This window comes from Mus pahari, chromosome 20 (assembly GCF_900095145.1).
Source record: "Mus pahari chromosome 20, PAHARI_EIJ_v1.1, whole genome shotgun sequence".
In the NCBI taxonomy this organism is placed as follows: Eukaryota; Metazoa; Chordata; class Mammalia; order Rodentia; family Muridae; genus Mus; species Mus pahari.
In genome coordinates this window covers 27,782,523-27,802,472 of record NC_034609.1, presented here as the reverse complement: position 1 = coordinate 27,802,472, position 19,950 = coordinate 27,782,523, and the positions used below count along the sequence as shown (strand labels likewise).

The following is a 19,950-nucleotide window of genomic DNA, read 5'->3' as shown; positions in this document are numbered from 1 at the left end:
GGAATTGAACTCAGGACCTCTGGAAGAGCAGCCAGTGCTCTTAACCGCTGAGCCATCTCTCCAACCCGACTCTGTCTCTAAATAACTAAAAAGTGAAAATGAGAGTGGGTGGGTTTCAGTCGGTAGTGCGTGCTTAGCAAGCATCAGGTAAGTTCCAGCCCCAGCCCCAGAGAAAGATGTTCATCCGGGTCAGTTGCAGTGTCTGGAGATTGGACTCTGCCTCTGGGGGAGAGTGGGCTGCCTGCGTCCCGCAGCAGCACATCCTCCTATCTCTGTAACCTGTTACTGCCTTTGCTACCCTCACATTCATCGTGAACACTGTCGAGGCTGGGACTAGATTGTCCGTATGATGTGCTGGGCACATAGTAGGTCTTCAGCAAGCAGTTGGAAGACTGAAATCTGAGGAAAGTCTGTGGGGACCAGGTCAGAAGGCAGTGGTGGTACCATTGCATTGAGCTTGTGGGTGATACTTTCTATGTGATGACTTAAGTTTTTTCTGTGGGCAGACACCCCTCATAAAATATTTTTAGACGTCAGGCAGAGGCTGGTGGGGATGGCTCAGTGGGTAAAGTGTCGCATAAGCATGGGGACCCGAGTTTGGATCCCCAGCCCTTGCATGAGAAGCCGCATGTGCCCGTCATCCCTGTGTGGGGAAGCAGAGACCAGAGAATCCCAGGCTAGCCCAAGATAAGGTTGAGAATGCTCGAGGAAGAATCCTGGATTCTGTCTTTACATGCATACACATGAGTGTATCTATGTGCCCACACATGTACACTCACAAAAGAAGGATCTGGGCTGGGTGTCGTGTATACCTGTAATTACAGGTTCCAGGCCAGTCTGGGTTACATAGTGAATCCCCATTAAAAAAGAAAAAAAATAGAAGCCTTCCTTTGCCAGACGATTCCTTTTTCCTCTTGTGTTCCGATTTAGATGTTGCTTGCTCTAGGATGAGGGGCGAGAAGAGGGTGGGATGCTGGCTGGGCACGTTTGAAGTCTACACTTACATCTCTTGAGGATTTCATGGTGGAGGTAGGGGGCAAGTGAACAGTCTGAGCAGCAATGAGGTCCTTGTAGTGAACGGGAAAGAAGCATCAGGTGTCGAGTGACGTCCAGCTTGAGCTCCTGGGTGCTGTATTGGAGAACTCCAGACACGTTGCCTTCCCATGAAAGAAGGTCGTCTTCAGGAAGGAGCGGCAACAGAAGGCCCAGTAGTGCCCTCAGGGCTGCTGCTTGCTCTTCACTATCTCCTTTGGGTTCATTTTGTATTTACTCTGGGTTCTATCCTATGAGCTGGCGGAGACCTGGGATTGGAGGATGGCCTTGTATCTGTGGGAAGTGACACTGTCCATTCTGGGCCCTTGTTAGGTTCAGAACTGGAGATTTTCAATACCAATCAATGGTGTACTTGGTTGGGAGAGTTTTATATTGGGTGTGGTGAGGTGAGGTGTGATGTGTGGAATGTGACAAGCGCCACCTGTCATAAGAAGGAGCCTGTTGGGCCTGGGTGTAAACTTAACCCACCTGCCTGGTTTACTGCCTTGTCACATCGCCACATATTGGTGGTAACTTCCAGCAAGGGTGTGGAGCAACAGGCTACTTGCTATATGATAGGGCAGGCACTTCTCTGTGTGACCCAGAGGATGTGTAAGAGTGTTCTGAAGGAGCAATTTGTCTTATATTGAACTGTGTACCTGTTGTGATCTGCTGGAACCAAAACCAAAATGTCGATTGAGGGCTTCTCTGTACAAGTCAGCAAGTTGGATCCCTGATGGCATACACATGCTTTTAGTCTCAAAGTCATCATAAAAGTCAGGTTAAGGAAACAGAATACTTTTATAGCTAACACACAACAGTCTAAAGGGTGGATCTAGGGAAGGGCTCAGAACTTGACTGGGCAGACAAGTTGTGTGCAGTTTAGGTGCCATAGGTGATGGAGAGAAGGGAGTGTCGGTCTGGGCTGAGGATATAGTCCAGTGGCAGATAGCTTGATTGGCATGTATGAGGCTCTGGGTTTGACCCCTAGCTTATTGTTTAAAACAAGAACAAGAGGGACTGGGTCAGGTGTGGATGTATCACGTGGGTTTGTCAGAAGGGATGCTTTTTCCTGTTTCTGTTTGGTGGGACCTTGGGGGGATTCCTGAGGTAGGGTTTTAGCTTACCACTCAAAGTCCAGGCCTGAACCAAGAACCTGGCTATTCACCTGAGCCTCGTTGTTCTGTCATGTTCCCCTGGTGCTTTAACTCTATGCCTAATGTACATTTGTCTTCTGCCAGGTTTGTATTGAGGGCAATATTGCAAGTGGGAAGACGACATGCCTGGAGTTCTTCTCCAATACCACAGACGTCGAGGTAAGGCTCTTACAGTGGGTTTGCAAGAACCTGAAACACCTCAGTGGCGTAAGTTATCCTGGGCACAGATAGCCCTGGCCAGCAGAAGGCTGCCGCCAGCCGCCAGGGAGGGTCACATCTGATCCGGTGCCTTTAAAGCCTCGTGGAGTGAAGCAGGAGGAGCTCTGTAAGACAGCCCAGATATTAACATGTCAGCATGAAGTCAGTATTAAAGGAATGAACGGACTGCTCACATTCTGCATTTGATAGTAAATCCCTGGGGCCTGGAGTTCAGTTAGTGTTCACAGCTTTCTCAGTTAGGACTCTAGATAATCCACAAGTCATGATTTTTCAACTTTGGATTTTATTTGACTATACCGTGATGCCAAGGCAGTATACATTCTGCCAAGTAGATTAGTAATGCACTTCAACTTGGGCTGTTTTCGAGTGAGGACACAGCCCCCTTAAAGAAGAGGCGCATCTGTGGTCAAATTTCCAGGCTATCGTGGTTTCATGTGACTTGTGGCCCCTGTATGCAGTGGTACGTGTACAACACAGGTCCTGGGGGTGGGGAACTCCCACCATTCCTGTCTGAGAAGGGAACTTTCTGTGCATGGGCTGTTGATGCAAACAGTATGGGTCATCCTGAACAACTGCTTGCTTCTTGGGGAGCTGGGGTTTTGGAATGTGCCAGGCAGTGATAACCTGTGTACTTATGAGACCCCTGAGCTCCCAGGCCCAGGTCACCTTCCCTGGTAGACAGCACTTGGCATGTGTTGTCACAACTTGTTGCTGGGAAAACTGAGTGTCTTATGTGACTCCACTGGGCAAGGGTACTTGGGAGTTCTGCCCGTCTCCCTCCAGGTCCATCTCCTCTGCAGACTTGGTGACCTCTCATGGCAGGTAATGTTGGCTGTCAGTGTTGGCTGATGTCTCATCCATCATCAGGTTGGAAAAGGGTGTCTTAGCGACCTAGCACCTGCCTTGAGTAGTGACCCTCTGAACAGAACTTGACAAGTGCTTATATCCTCACTGTAGACCTTGGGGCCAGTTAGCAACAGTAGCCGCAGCAGTAGCTAAAATTATCCAAAGCACCGTGTTAAGTGTTTATGGCATATCTAATTGATTCCATGCTTATCTGCTTAACCCCTCTGAGGTAAGCACTGTTAGCTCTGCTGAGGTGAGGAAGCAAAGGATAATTGGCTTACAGAATTTATATGGTGTGATAGGTAATTTTAGGTGGCAGCTTGCCAGGATTAAAGACTGCAGCAGCCTCCCACATTGTGGTTTCAGTTACCCGAGGTCAACCAGGATCTAAAAGCACTAAGTAGGAACTTCTGGATGTATTTAAACTATGCATTGTTGTATGATGTACCCAATGAGACCTCACCCCGCCCATGTAAGCCATCCTTCTGTCTAGCATAGGAAAAAAAAAGCATGGCATGTGTCAGGCTTGTTGTATCTGAAGCTTCAGACGTCCCCTGGGGATCTTGCACTTACCCCAGGAACAAGGAGGCAGCCCTGTGCCGGGAGAGCGGATGAATTATTACCTCTATACATGTTTAGTGGGTGTTTCTGGAGAAGACTGATATGTAAATTGGCAAGCTTACTAAGTAGGGAATATCTACCTTTAATCTAACAGGTCATATAATTGACCACAGTCCTGGATAGAGGAAGAAAGGAAAGAGAAGGATTTCCTCCCTTTTCCTGCTGTGGGACATCAAAACTGAAGGCTTTCCAGCCTGAGGACTTAGGGACTGAGGCAGAGGCCCCAGGTTCCAGGGGTTCAGCCTCATACTTAACGTTACACCAGTGACCTCTCTGTTTCCAGGCTTTAGACCTAGACAGAGCTATGCTGCTTGCATCCCTGGGACCCAAGCTGGAGACAACCTGTCATGACACAGAGTTCTTGGCCTCCATAATGGTAGAGCCAGTCTTGCTAACGAATTTCATCTTGTATGTCAGTTTCATTGTTCATGCATTTGGAACTACCCCTGTGGAGAGTCCTCACCTGTCAAGTAGAGTGTGTCGGGGCCAGTCCCAGCAAAGGCTGTGGAGCTTCAGGGATGCTGCCCATGCTTGTCTCCAGGCTGTGAAGAGCTTGGTTGACTTCACTAAACCAATTCCCCTTTACACTGAGCCAGTTTGTAGTCAGTCATTTGTAGGTCATTTCTGGAAGTCACAGGAAGGACTTCCCCACCTAGGAGGAGCTGTGGCCGTTCAGAGGGTCCATCCCACTGTTGGCCTGTAGTGCTTGCCTGCCTGTAGTCTAGATTTGGCACACTGTCACACGTTTTCTCTCCTCCCAGGTGTTAATGGAGCCTGTGCTCAAGTGGAGAAATGTCCACGGCCATAACCCTCTGGTGAGTCGTTTGTCTCCTGCACAAATGCCAGCTTCCCTGGGAGTGGCTGGGAGTGCTGGCTCTGAAGCCTGCGCCCAGCACAGCCAGTCTGTCCCCACTGTTCTAGCTCATTCAGAGGAAAAGGGAATGGCACGTCAGGGGTTTCTGAGGCCTGGGTGGGTTTGCACGAAGCCCAGGAATCTCCTGTCATCCGTCTCTAAGGTTCCAAGTGGCTTGGCTTTCCTTGGCCCTTACTCCAGGTCATCAGGTTTCTCAATAAGTCTCTGATTTGGGTTTGGGCTTCATGTTACCTAGGAATGGATCCCCGTGGTTTACCCTGAAGCTACCTATGTTCCTTGCCAAGGTGGGGCTAGAGAGCAAGGGACTGAAATGTGTATGAGCCTCTTCTCCCTCCTACACTCAAAAAGCTTTGTGCTGCCTGCTTGAGTAAAGACTGATAGAAACCAGATACTACCAGAGAGGATAAAGAAAGGGACTGTGGTCCTGGGCTCCCAGCTATGGGCATTTCTCAGCTAAGAAAACTGGTCACGTAGGTTTAGCAGTGCCTCGCAGCGCTTTGGCAATACCTCATGGAGTTCATTAGACTCAGGCCCACAGCAGACAGCACTGTGCCTGCCATGCTCACTGTGACTGCTGTGCTCACTGTTTCTGCCGTGCTCACTCTGTCTGCTGTGCTCACTGTGTCTGCCGTGCTCACTGTGTCTGCCGTGCTCACTGTGTCTGCCGTGCTACTCTGTCTGCTGTGCTCACTCTGTCTGCTGTGCTCACTCTGTCTGCCGTGCTCACTGTGTCTGCTGTGCTCACTCTGTCTGCTGTGCTCACTCTGTCTGCTGTGCTCACTGTGTCTGCTGTGCTCACTCTGTCTGCCGTGCTCACTCTGTCTGCTGTGCTCACTCTGTCTACTGGAACACAGCTGCATTGCCTAGGCTTTAGAGTCCACTTGCTCATTCACTCAGAGGATTTATTACATGCCTTCTATGTTGCAGACACTGCTCCGCACTCTAGGACACTGAGCAATTGAATAAAGTCTCTGGTGTCCTGGCCCTGATATCTAGTGTGGACATGAAGGAGACAGGTATTAGAATGTCGTGGCGGGTGACAGGAGCTGTGAGGAGAGCTACAGCAGGTGAAAGGATGCTAGTTAGATAAGACAAAAGCTCACGGTTTTTAAATAGGAGCCGCACAGTGCTGTGACAGGAATCTCACTTGTGTACATGTGGAAGAAGATGGATTGTCAGCCATCTTTTGGTATAACAGAGAAAATCCATCAGCCTTCATACTTTCTAGAAGCCAGAGAGAACTCAGGGCTTGATATCAAGTAAGACAATGGTAGTTTAGATGCCTGAGACTCAAGGAGACACTTCACCGACAGAAGTACAGTCTCAGAAGGCTGCATTACATGTGTTATCCTTAGCAACTCTTCATCATCATCACCATCACCATCATCAGATATATTCCCACTCCTTTCTGCTGGTTGGAAACACAAGACTGATGCTTGTGTGACAGTTATTGGTTCACCACTCTGGTTCTGTGATGCAGAAAGTCGCCTGTTTCTGCAGTCATCCAGCTCCTGACTTTGCTGCGATTTTCTTTGACCCATAACTAGGAAAGCCTTTGGTTCTCAGTGCTGAGGACTGAGTGCGGAAGTGCAGAAAGGAACTGGCCTAGTGCCACATGCCTGTGATCTCGCCACCCGTGAAAGTGAGGCAGGGAAACCCCAAGTTCCTGACCATCCTGGCTGCTTAGTAAGACTTGGTCTTCTCTCTTCTCTCCAGACAGAACCCCATCCTTATCCGTCCACATACACCAACACACACACGCACACACACACACACACACACACACACACACACACACACNCACACACACACACACACACACACACACACACACACACACGCACGCACGCCCCAGAGAGAGAAAGAGCAGACTGGAGCAGGAAGTGCTTTTATCTGTAGGTGACAGAAGATTGAGGGCTGGCCTCTGTTTTATCAGGGTAGGTAGGAGAATGCATCTCAAGGCGACATTTGTTAGAGCTGTGAGGGAGGGGCACTGCAGGCACCTGGAGGAAGAGGAAAAGAGACAGGTGCCAGGGCCCTGAGGCAGGAGCCTGCGTGGCATGCTTGCAGATCACTAAAGAAGCTTGTGTGCCTGGAAGCTGATTGGCCAGAGAAAGAAGGGTAAGAGACAAGCGGATGAGGGTGGGTTTCTAGGGCCTGTGGTTCAGATGGGGGTTTGGATTTGATTTGAACCCAATGCAAAGTCCCTAGAAGGGAGATGCTAACAAGCTCATTTTGGCTGCTGGATAGAGAACAGTCCACAGGGAAACTCAGGCCAGCTAGGAGTGGCCGAGTGCCTTTCCTCAGGCAGAACATCCTGGTCTGGCTGTTAGGGCCTCTCTTATAACTGCCTTCACATCAGTCTTTCTCCACCTACTCTGAGAGTCCCACAGCTGTCCTGAGAATATCTCTGGCCCCAGCCCTGCCCCTGTGGGTTTCCTGAAATGGCTTTCATGGACTTCTAGACCTGAGTCCTGACTGCACTTGACACTTGGACACAAAGTGTTTTGTTTTCTGCCCTGCAGAGTCTCATGTACCATGATGCCAGCCGATGGGGCCTCACGCTGCAGACATATGTGCAGCTCACCATGCTGGACCAGCACACGCGCCCTCAGGTATGTCGCAGGTCTCACTTTCAACCTTGCAAACATCCTTCAGATTCAGATGTTGTCTGATAGGGACATCTCACTAAATGTCCCTTTGGGCCTTTATGCTGTCCAGCCTTCTGTTTTAAGCAAGGTCTCCTGTCCTCACAGGTGGCTGTCCTGGTGCCATCCTGAGCTCACATCTGTAATCTGATGGAAAGTTGCTAAGGATAACACATGTAATGCAACCTTCTGAGACTGTACTTCTGTCGGTGAAGTGTCTCCTTTAGTCTCAGGCAGCTAAACCTACCGTTGACTTTGTTGATATCAAGCCTTGAGTTCTCTCTGGCTTCTAGAAAGTATGAAGGCCAATGGATTTTCTCTATAATACCAACACGTGCACACAGTGAGATTCCTGTCAGAGCTCTGAGTGATTCCAGCTTTTGACCGTCCTTTAACACAGAATGTGTTCCCTGGCCTGTGGCATCATTGTCACCTGGGGGCTTGTTAGAATTGTACATTTCTTATCTCCTCCCCAGATCTACTGAGTCAGGAAATCTGGGGCTAAGGTCTAGGAGTCTGCTTTATCCAGCTGTGCAGGACTCGTGGATATGTGTTCTGTGTGTCTGTGATCAGACCTTTGTGAGGTCTGGCTTTCAGATTCTTGAAAGAATCTGATTCACCTTGGGTCACAAGCAGGTGTTGGGGCAGGACAGGACACACAGTGATAACTTAGGCCCTTCCATGAGCAGGAGCAGATTGTCTTAGGAGGTGAGGTGGCAAGAGTGACCATGGTTGCTCCCTATGGGCAAAGCTTTATACTCAGCTAGAACCTTTCCCTGTAGGAGACAGGATACCCCTATAACCAGTTATGTTAGCAGTCATTAGGCTGAGCAGTTGGCTCCAAGTCTGGCTCCCTGCAGCTATAGGTATCATTCTTCTGCTGACACCAGCCTGCATCTTTTCAGATTGACAGATGGGAATAGAATCTTTACAAGAATATGAACTTGTCCTTTCCAAAGGTTTCCTAAGCAATAGCAGAACACCTGCAGTTAGCGCCTCCCCCTTGGTTTGCTCTGCTTTGCCTGAGTGGGCCTTCTAAATTATATCTGATGACCTGTGAATATTATGGGATGCGGGCTGAAATCTGCTAAGGAGGCAGAGGCAGAGCTGGTTGGACTCAGCAGGAGAGAGATGGCTGAAGAGGGGGCCGGAAACAGATGGGCAGAGAAAGATAGGAGCAGCGTGTGCAGAAGGGCAGGAGGACAGATGGGTGCACAGAGCCAGGAGAGCTGGGAGGGAAGCAGGGAAAGGGCTGAAGGCTCCAATGTGCTCTGGGCCACACTGTCCACTGGGTGTCGGATGGTGGGTCCCTCCTGCTCTCCAAAAGGACGCTGTAGACGAAGGGAAAGATAATCCATGGAGGGTGTGAGCAACTTGCAGGAAGGTGACGTTCAGCCTCTTCCCAGTTGATCAGAGAACTTTACAGTTTCAGTAGGCAGTGCCTCCCCAGCCCTAGCCTTTTGGGGCTCTGCTTCAGACACCTGGATCCCTGGCTCAGGGCTCCATTCACCAGACTGTGTCAGCAGGGCAGCTTTGCCAGCATGTTCCATATCCTAGTGAGTCTCCCTTCTCCCATGAGAGGTACTGAGGGGCTGCTGGCAGCCCTGGGCCCCCACATGGCTGCCTTTACTGTCCTCTGTCCTCTAAACTTCAGGATGGCTCAGGTCAGGGTAGAGGGAGACGCACAGTGAGTCTCATGGCAGATTTGGCTTCTATTGTCCTCCCTCACAATCTCTGTCCCCAAAGATGGAAGGGACCCGTGAGAGGGCTGGGACAAGTTTTCAGAGTTTCCTGTACTTCCTCCTCGCCTGAGAGTAAATCCCTTTTTCCATTCCTTCAGATGTCACCTGTACGGTTGATGGAAAGGTCAATTTACAGCGCAAGATACATTTTTGTAGAAAACCTGTATAGAAGGTACTGTAGCTTGTATAGTCCATCATTTATTAAACAATTGATTTTGTGTATGTGTGTATATGTATAGATATATGTATATGTGTGTGTGTAAGTGTAAGTAGGTGTGGGCATGTAGGTGTGAGTGCATAGGTGAGGGTGTGGAGGCATGTGGAGGCCAAAGGACAACCTTGGGTGCTGGTTCTCAGGAAGTATCTATATTACTTTAATTATTTTTTCTTTAGGTTTGTTTAGTTTTATGGGTATGAGTGTTTGTGCTTACATATATGTATGTCTTCGATGTATGTTCATGGAGGCCAGAAGAGGCTATTAGATTACCTGGAACTGGAATTATAGATGGTTGTGAGCCATGTGGGTGCAAGGACCTGAACCCAGGTTATTTGAGATAGGAGCAAATCCCTGAGCCATCTCTCCAACCCTCCACTGTGTTTTTTGAGACAGGGTTGCTCACTTCTTAGTTATCGCTTCTAGGCTAGGCTGACTGACCAGCACACCCCAGGGATCTGCCTGTTTCTAATTCTCAGTGCTGAAATCCCAAGCAGATAGCCTCATGCCCGTGCTTTTACATGGGATCTGACAGCTGAACTCGGCTTCCCATGGTAGCACAAATACTTTACCAACAGAGCTGTCTCCCTGGCCCTAAACTATTGCTGGTGGGGTTAGTTGCCTAGTCACCTGACAGATACGGAGTGCCAACAGTATTGATGAGCTTCTGTCGCTTTATAATGTTGTGTAACAACCACCAACCCAGTAGTGACAGCCACCTTCCTTTATTGCCAGGTCACTTGGGAGGTCAGCCAAGTGGCTCCTTTTACCTTGGCTGGGCTTAACAAAATGTCTGGAAGTGGGCTAGACTAGAATGGGCTTGACCCGGGTAACCCAGGCAACTCATTTCTCTTCCTCTCGCCTGTCATCCCCTCTGGGACCAGAAGCAAGCATAGGCCCTGTCATCTCATGTGTGTGGCATAGGGCAAAAGTCCCAGTGGACACACAGCGGCATGCTTACATTTATTGTTCCGCTCTTGCCCACATCCCATTGGTCCCATGCCCAGGGATGGCAGGCGAGAGGGCCAAGGGGGTCCATGGCACAGTGCAAGCTTATGGGGAGATGGAGATTTGGGATGCTTAGAGCAGTAGTCTGCCCTGTGCTTATGCTGTGTATAGCTTCTGTCCTCAGTTATCTAGACAGTTGGTAGGCTTCGGGTGCCCACTGTGCTTAGGGCTCCAGTGTGGGTGGGGCCTACATGTCTGTGCTCAGGTAATTGATGATTTGGGAGGGTCTTAGAGGAAACAGGTTGCAGACTGAGGTCTGAAGTTTCAGCCTTTTCTGAGCTGTTTCCACCTGCGTAGCCATGTGTCTAGTCACCATGTCCTTGTCAGTGCCCAATTCTTACCCCCTCTTCCTGACTGAGCCTGCAGTACCACTGCCACCTCTTAGGCAGTTCGGATACTTGTACAGAATGTTCCTGGCTCCTCAGACCCCTCCCTCCTATCACAGCTGTCCTTATGGTTCTGCCTCAGCCCTTTGTGTCGTGTGTGTGTGTGTGTGTGTGTGTGTGTGTGTGTGTTTACTTGCATGCATGTCTGTGCCTGGTTCCCATGGAGGTCAGAATAAGGCATTGGATCCTTTCAGACTAAAGCTATGTACACAGCCAACTCCATTTCCTAGGTGGAAGCAGCAAACAGTTCAAGACAAGGGATAATCATCTACATCTTGTGAGCGGGGCAAGCAAGGGGTGAGGAATACTGAAGCCCCACCTCTTTCCACATTGGCTTTACTCATGGCCCTCTATTACCATACTAAGCTAGTCCCCTATTACTGAGAGGCCCAGGGCTCTCAGTGTTTATCAGACACCTTCTGTTTGAGGTCTGTGATGTAAATGACGTCCAGCAGAGGGCAGCCACTGTGTACTACAGGGGTTCCTGCATCCCTACACCTTAGCCCTTTCCTGGAGGGGAGGCCTTCTGTCCTGGGAACAAGACTGAACTCAGAGTTATCCTTGGGATTGAGTTTATGGTGCAGGGTTTCCTCTTTCTTGCACTCAGCCTGTGGGTTCCATTTCATACGTGTGACCTGAGGTTTTGCTGGTTGGGTTTTTACACTTTTTGTGGTAAAGGGTCCCAGGTGGTTTCTGTCCAGGCCTAGAGTGGAGCAGCTGTCGGCCAAAGACTTTCTGTTTCGACAGTGAAAAGGTCCTTCAGAGGACCAGTGGGAGAAGAAGGGAGTTTGGGGTTGTTGTAAAGTCACGTCAGCATGCCCAGTGCACCGGCGAATCACAGGGGTGCTATAGAGAAAGGAGATTGTCTAGAGCTTTCTGCCGTCTGTTCCCATCTCATCCTGCTCTAAGAGAATTAGCCACCAAAGGTAAAGGTGCTGAAAAATAAAAAAAAGAGGCAGATAGATCCGGGACTGTGCAGACTGCAGTCTATTAGGGACTTGGGGGCAGAAGCGTGCCTTGGGTGACAGCAAGATGGGGGATGGATCCCAGCACCCTAAAGCAGGGAGAGAGACGTATTTGTTTAGGCTGGCAATTGGATAGTATCTGGTTTTTCTTAAAACAAACAAACAAACAAAAAACTGTCAAGAGTCCCTGGGTGTGGTGGTACAGGCAGATCTCTGAGTTTGAAGCCACCCTGGTCTATGGAGCAAGTTCCAGGACAGCCAGGGCCACTGTCTTGAAAAACCACCACTAAATAAACTGTGTCCTGTGTCAGGTAAGCAGTTTGGGCCTCAGTGACCAGCATACATCAACCCTGATAGCTATCTGAATATCTTTATTTGCTCTTTAGGGCTTGAAATACATGCCAGGTTCTCATGGTGGATAAAATAGAGTTACGACCAACATGTATACGAACTGTCAACCTGTTGTTTCCAGCCTGTACCACATGTAATGCAGAACTAGTTTTAGTGGTATCCTTAGCCTGTATTTGGACCCAAATGTCTTGGTTCTTACACGTGGAAGCTCAGCTGGGCACTGGTATGCTTCCCCACTTCCCGTGATGTCCAAGGCTTGCTAATGTGCAGTGGTGGAGAGCCCTTTCATAGACAGGGGTCTAGTTATGGCTGACCTGGCAGTGCTGGGTTCATCTTTTCCCCAGGAATCCCTGGACCCTTTGCTGAAGATCTGGAGGTGGGGGCTTGGTGTTGCAATCTGTAATTGAAGGTTTGGGTTTCTGGAAAAGCCCACAGACATGAATTGGTGTTCTACATTTCCTCAAAGCAAAATTTCTCCATGTTCTTGGCTTTGGGATCTTGAACAAAGGAGAGACCCGCCTCTTCCGGTGAGGTAGGAAGGCAGGGTGAGTGTAGTTACGCCAACAGCAGTCCGAGAGCTTTGTGTGGATTGCTGAAGAGGAAGGTCAGCTTTCATGGTGTCCTCAGAAACAGGAACGTCTGAGCTGTGTGCACTGGGCTGCGATGCCGAGCGGGAGGTGGCGCAGAAGCATTATGGCTAAAGAAGCCACACAGGCAGTTGTGTAGTAAGCTCCATGGCTGAGGGGTGGAGCAAAGGTTTTACAAGACTGCCTGGTCCTCCTTTCCTAAGGTCAGGGTAGAGGAATGGAGTTGGCATTGACTCACCCAACACATGCGAACAATGGGCAGGTCCTCCCCACCTCCCCGCCCAGACCTCAACCAGGAGGCCAGGCCACAGAAGCACACAGATCCAGGTTAGCCCCACAGGGAGGACAACTAATGCAGTGGAGAGCAGGTGGGACTCTGCTGGAACATAGGGCTAGAACAAGAAGCAGTGTATTTAAGTATCAGGTTCTGTCTTAATTTGTTTGAAATAGTGTGTCATTGTGTAGCTTAAGCTAATCTGGAACTAAGAATTTTTATGTAGCCCAGGTTGGTGTCAATCATGAGATCCTCCTGCCTCAGCCTCCTAAGTGCTAGGATTATAGGCAGGTGCCACGACAACCAGCCTTTGATTTGTTTAAGTTATCAGGTACCTTTCAACTGAACTAAATAGAAACCTGGTACAAAGTGTGGTGAGCAGTGGGACTGTCTGTGGCTCAGTTAAGGAGGTGAATTGGACTCTCAGGGTTACTATTGCTGTAATGAAACACCATGACCAAAAGCAGCTTGAGGAAGAAGATATTTCACTCGCAGTTCCATAGATAGGCTCAGCATCAAAAGCAGTTAGAACAGGCAAGAACTTAAGCAGGGCAGGGACCTGGAGGCAGGAGCTGATGCAGAGGCCATGGATGGGTGCTGCTTACTGGCTTGCTCAGCCTGCTTTCTTATAGAACCCAGCGTGTATGTGTGCTCATTAGATACAAGTGTGGAGCCCACATAAGGACATAGTCCCTGTTCTATCATATTTTTACCACCTTCTCTGAGACAGGGTCTTTGGCTGAACCAAAGCTTGCTTTTGGTTAGACTTGCTGGTCTGGGAGCTCTGACCCAGCACCCCAGGGCTGGGTTTAGAGATACAGGGCTATGCCTGGCTTATTTTGTTTTTTTCCTTTCCTATGGGGAATTGCACTCAGGCCCTCATGCTTGCAGAGTTGGCGCTCTTATTTACTGAGCCTTCTTCCCAGCTTTGCTGTTTTAGTCTTAATATTTAAACTGTGTAATAATGCTGCCTCACTCTTGTTCTGAGCACTGGTACTTTGCTCACGTTTAAAAAGTTAAGAGCACAGAGGAAAAGTCTACAGTTTGTAGCTCAGAGAAAAGTGCTGCTAGCATTTCTGTGTATTTCTTTTTAAATGTGGACATAGGTTTTTTTGTGTGGGTGGGGCATATGCATACAATTTAACCTCTGTGTCCATTGAGCAGCATCAAGTTCAGAGCCATTCCCCTGTCTGCGGATGACTTTCCCACACCATCCTTCAGCTGCTGTGTGCTCTTGCTGCAGGGATAGATTAAGACTTCATTACTTACGATGCTGGACAGTGGTGCATGGCGAGCATCCATGAGCATTTTCACAGAAAATGAGTTCTAGAAGTGAAAATGATCCACCGATCCACTCCCAACCCGAATGATGTCCCCACGCGTAGAGGGCAGACTAAGTTGCTTTTGTCTCCTTGGAGTTCATTCCACGGTGGCCTCCACCAGCCACTGCCGTGGCCAGCTCCCATCCCCTAGTGGCAGAAGGTCAGACAGACAGATGCTCAGGGTCCTGGCAGTACCACGTGGGCATCATCTGTGGACCACACTATGCAACATGCTCTTGGTGCTGCCCTACCAAACAAAAGCCACCCCTTGGTCCTTTGAGGGAATGACATAGCACATGGGTGAATACAAATCTTTGACCTCTGATTGCAGTGGGAAGATGCCCGAGGTTGACTATGCGATTCTGTCTGAGTGGTTTGACTGGATTATCAGGAACATTGATGTCTCTGTTGACCTGATAGGTAAGACAGTCTCTCTCTGTCCCCTACCTGGAGGCTTCCCTAGGCACAGCTGGGGTATACTTGGGAGGGTCCACCTTGGAGCAACACCAGCAGGGACACCTGTCACCTGTGATGCCTTCTCGATCACAGCTCCCCGAGGCAGGCAGCATTTAGGGGTTTCTTCTGCCTGTGAAGGAACTCTGGCCTTGGTTCCTTAAACTTCCTTCCTCTGAGTCACCTACTTCCGGGGGCCCCCATCTGTTCTGTTTTGATGGCTTTTGCGTATTGTGTGGGAGGGACAGAAATTGAGTTGTGGCTAAAGCCAATGGCTTGCCAGACCCTGTCTGAGAATGGAATTCCTTTACGCTTCATGGTGCTTCTGAGGGGCGGAGGACAAGAAAGGGGACTGGGGCCTGAGGGTCCCACAGACTGAGCAGACTGGGTAAGGCTCCTGCACTCCCCACCCCAGCCCCATGCTGCCACCATTGTGTGCTCCCACAGCGGGGGCACAGCACTCAGCTGCTTGTGGTTTTACTTGTCAGTTTATCTGCGGACCACTCCTGAAATCTGCTACCAGAGATTAAAGATGAGGTGCCGGGAAGAGGAGAAAGTCATTCCGATGGTAAGAGACCAGAGCCACCTCCACCTCATCCTGCCAGCCCTCTCCCCTCCCCGACCATGACACTATCGCGCTTATCTGGCGCAAAACCCAGGAAGTACAACTGAGGCAACTCTGGCTTCCTCTATGGCTTTGGAGCCCTTGTAGGTCCCAGGGCCACTTTACTTCCTGTGTTTCCTGACTCAGGCCTCTGCACTCCCATGTACACACACACACACACACACACACACACACACACACTCACACACACTCACTGTGGATATTCTCATTTGTTCTGTACAGTAGCTTGTCTTCACACGCGCACATGCATGCGCTCACACACTGAGGACTTAGACAAACTGCATCATAGTTTCTTTTCTCTCCAGCTGTGATGTCACTTCCTTGGCCTTCCTTCCATTGCCCCCAGGCCTCCTATGGTGATATCCCTCAGAATAGCATAGTGACAGAGTTTGTTCCCATTTCTCTTTACACCATAAACACTTTTAGATTTCGGTCTTATTTCATCTGTCTTCAACATGTGTCCTGGGACCTAGCACCTATCAGTTGCTCAGTTAATATTGGACTGAGTACTTTATGTGCACAGTTGTCCTTGAAGGATAGGTAGGGCAGGCTCTTTTGGGACATCATGGTGCTCTGAACATAAGATGAGCTGGGACCCTGAAAGGTCTGTCTGATCCCTAAAGCTAAGCCAGGTTTTGTTTTGGAGGGCAGAATGTTGCTGGCTGGGTGCCTGAGAGTGCACGTGCTCAGGGCTTCCCAGAGTGGAGGTAACAATGGCGGGGGCGTCTGTCTTCTTCTCCTTGTATAGCCCCACACCAGGCTTTCCACAGGGGAAGTCCCTATAGCCTGCCTGGGCAGTCTCTAGTGAGTGTTCTACAGGGAGGGTTTAGTAAGAGGAAAGGGTTGATCAGTTCAGGAGCACCAGTCATTGACATGTGGTGGACCTGGGTCTCCCAGGAGAAGTGGCAGGAAACGGGAGGAGCCAGGCTGGGAGGTGCGCATTTAGACTTGACTGGGGAAGGACCAGTGGGTGCTTGCAGATGCACTGACCATTTAAATCTCAGGCTGGTTCCATAGCCAGGCTGTTCATGTCACCTCCTAATAGTCCTTGAGAGTTCTGCCCTGCCCTGTCCCTGTGAGACCCTTGGTGGGTGGGATTTCCCCCTTCCCACTCCCCACAGCCGTTGTGTTTCCATGGCAGGAATACCTCAGTGCTATTCACCGCCTCTATGAGGAGTGGCTGGTCAATGGGAGCCTCTTCCCAGCTGCAGCCCCTGTTCTGGTAAGTCACTGTCCCTCCCAGAGCATGTCACCCATGCCGAGACTCAGAGGACTCGGACTTGAGGAGGCTAGATTTTAGTAACATGTCGTACTCAGCATCACCACAAAGGAGTCCTCAGTTACTCTGGACCTGGGTTTATTGGACCTTTGGGGATAATGGTTTCCATTCTTTAGAGGGTTACACGGAGCCCATCATCATAGTTAGGTGACTGGGTATCTTCTGAAGGCATCTCAGTGGTTGTCCTTAGTTGTCACACAGCGGTACCTCAGGAGGTGCTGAGGTGTACAAGTGCCATGCTCCTGCTGCCTCTGAGCTCCAGGCCAATGTAGCAGTGCTGGTGTGTCCTACCTATCCATATGTCCTACTGTGAGCCCTGTGCCCCAGTGTGCTCCTCCTGCATTTCCTCAGGCAGGCAGGCACTACTTGAGGCCGTCTCACATCCAGCAGGTGATCATGGGCTTTTGTTTATGGCCTTGGGCTGTAGGCCACAGAGACATCCTGGCCCTGAAAGACAGGGGGCAAGGAACATGTCACTGTGGGAACTTTCAGAGTTTATTGTTTCCTTCACTGTGAAAAGCAAACCTGAGGTGGTTGGGGAAGTGGCAGAGTGGCAGAGAACTTGTCTAGACATTGGAGTCCCTGGACTTAGCCCCCAGCAAAGCCCCAACTCGTGTCTCAGTGAAAAGAAAAGGCATTGTTGGCGGCATGTGGAAATGTGGTTGAGGGTGTCAGTTGCCCTGCAGCCAGAGTGTGGTTCTGACCCTCTCGGCCTCTCAGCCTCTTGCCTCCCCAGTGGGATGGAGATGGCCAGTGCAGCCTGTGGCCTGTTTGCTTTATTTCTAGGTGATCGAGGCTGACCACAACTTGGAGAAAATGTTAGAGCTCTTTGAACAAAACCGGGCCCGGATATTAACCCCAGAGAACTGGAAGCATGGACCCTAGGACTGAGCAATCTACAAAGCAGTGCCAGGAACAGCCCTGCCAGGGCCAGGTTAGCTGCTAGGAGCATTTGGAAGAATCTACTCTTAGGAGGGTCTGTTATCTGACCAGATCTATTTTCACAATGGTCTTTTCACTGCAGTACCAATGGCTTTTGTCTGTCAGATGCTTGCAGCACACATCCCCCCTGGTGGCTTCCTAATGCTGAAGCCCTGTGTTAAAATCACTTACTGTATCCCTGGGGTTGTTCTGGGTCCTCTGCATCAGGTCACCTCCTGGGTGAAGGAGCAGTCTTCCATCCCAGGCAAGGATTTGAAGGCCAGAGAGGTGCAGGGACTCTTCAAGCCAGAGCACAGTGGAGATGGGACCATTCAGACACCTGGCTTGGGCTGCCTCCTCCTAAGCTGTTCCCCACAGCCCTGCTGCTCTGAGCACTAGCCCCCACCTCTGTGAGAAGAGCGGGCAGTTTGTGAATTCCATCATCTTTTAGTACCGGGCCAGTTCAAGGAGATCAGACATCACTAGGTGTTGGCACACCTTTCTTATTTGGCATGAGCCCAGGGTGTCCTGGCATGAAGGTACAGTAACCTCTATCTATTCCTTTGTCACCTGGACCTCGGTTTCCACTGGGGAATACTGGAGCAGCCTTTGCATAGCCATTCAGGATGAGGGCCTTCCCAGTCTCTGCCAGTTTCGTGTCATTCTCTGTCAAAAAAAAAGGGGGGTTATGGGACCTGGACACTTTACCCTGTGCTGAGCGAGGCCAAGGGCAGCCAGCTGAGCTTCCAAGACCTCATCACTCTCTCCTGTCCTTGTGTGAGGAGCAGTGTGCTCTTAACTTCTTTGAAGTGTTTTTCCATCTGAGCAGATGTCATGGACCACAGAGCATGAAGTCATCTCTATTGGATCAGAAAATACCTTAGCTTTGCTTAGCCATAACTGCACTGAAGGTGCAGCTGTTACTTGAACCAGTCATGACCAAGAAAAGCCGACCATTCCTCGGGACAGTGAGACTGGAAAGTCATGGTTTGCCAACAAAGACATTTAAAGCCTTGCTGCTCTTGACATTCTGGGACAGACGGAGAAGACTGGACACAGATGATGTAAGGGGATGATGACTGTATACCCAGGAGAAGCACAGCATGGGTGGGGAGGGCCTGCAGGGGAGTGTGTGCCAGCTGGCCCTGCTCCCCTGTCTGTAGCTGCCTGGGAGCTAGAGAGAGGGCCAAGAGCCCAGCTCTTTGGACCAATTCTTGGACCCTTTTGGTAGTATGAAGAGTAGCAGCCAGGGAGATTGTTCATCAGCACCTGCAGTCCAGCAATGGATAAACCCGAGAAAGGCAGGAACTTTGAACCAGCAGTCCTGACGGGGGCATCTTTAGAATTTGCAAACGGACGGTCTGGTTCTTGTCCCTTTGTTCCACCAGAACACTTGTTTTGGGGAGAAATGTGATGTTTCTCTCTGGTAGCCAATAAAATTCTACAGCTAAACCCTGATGTCAGTTCATTCTCATATTCATATTCATTCTCTCTCTCTCTCTCTCTCTCTCTCTCTCTCTCTCTCTGTCCCCTCCCCCCCTTAGGAACCTCCGCTCAAATGTTTAAAGAGGTCCAGCTCACTGTCCTGTAACAGACCTGTGGTAAAAACTAAGCCTTTCTTCCATTTCCCTCTTTCTTTGTTGTTTTGTTTATTCTCATATTCATATTCATTCTCTCTCTCTCTCTCTCTCTCTCNCCCCCCCGTTGAGTCAGGTTATATTTTATAGACTGGCCTGGCCTTGGACTCTCAGAAGTATTTTTGCCTCGGTCTTTTGAGTTGCAGGCATGTGGCACCATGTCTGGCTTGTGTGTTCACTTTTGAGTTGACGTTATTTTATTTTTTATTGTTACGTATTTGGGTGTTTTGCCTGTATATAAAAGTATGCCTGGTGGCCATAGAGGCCAGAAGAGGGCATTGGATCTTTTGGGACTGGAGTCGCAGTTGTGGGTTGCCATGGGGATGCTAGGACTTGAACCTAGGGTCCCTAGAAGAACAGCCAGCGCACTTAACTCCTGAGCCATCTCTAGCCCCATGTGTTCATTTTTCAAACACCACATTTCATAGTATAGTACGCATGGCTCAAAAAAGAGCCTGCTGTCCTTGCACCTCGACTCTGCAGACAGGAGACCGTCTCCCGTAATGGCTAAGGTTTGCAGAACCTTCCAGCTCCAAGATCACACCCGAAACAGCCGGAAGCATCTTTCCCAAAGACCGCTATCTCCTAGGCTGACCTGGTAGGGGCAGGGGCCATGGAGTAAGTACCAGCACTGACATCTCATGGCCAGAAAAGGGCAGGTAGCACATGGTGGGCCACAAGGCCTAGTTCTTAGACACAGGGCATCACTGCCTCCAGCTGTCTCCGAATGGCTGGTGGAGCATGACAGGGACTGGCATCCTTGAAGAGCCAGACTGTTGTTGTTTGATC

At 49.9% G+C, this 19,950-nt stretch overlaps 1 protein-coding gene across 1 annotated transcript in view; it reads left to right on the top strand.

The window, feature by feature from the left end:
• Window positions 1–18,982, top strand: part of Tk2 (thymidine kinase 2) — a 22,938-nt gene extending 3,956 nt beyond the window's left edge. Inside the window, exons 3-10 of the mRNA XM_021220362.1 lie at window positions 2,274–2,348; window positions 4,637–4,690; window positions 7,275–7,364; window positions 9,238–9,311; window positions 14,578–14,666; window positions 15,188–15,267; window positions 16,466–16,546; window positions 17,390–18,982. Coding sequence (XP_021076021.1) covers window positions 2,274–2,348; window positions 4,637–4,690; window positions 7,275–7,364; window positions 9,238–9,311; window positions 14,578–14,666; window positions 15,188–15,267; window positions 16,466–16,546; window positions 17,390–17,488 — 642 coding nt within the window. The 3' untranslated portion in view covers window positions 17,489–18,982. The remainder of the gene's footprint in view (window positions 1–2,273; window positions 2,349–4,636; window positions 4,691–7,274; window positions 7,365–9,237; window positions 9,312–14,577; window positions 14,667–15,187; window positions 15,268–16,465; window positions 16,547–17,389) is intronic.
• The last annotated feature ends 968 nt before the right edge of the window (window positions 18,983–19,950 follow it).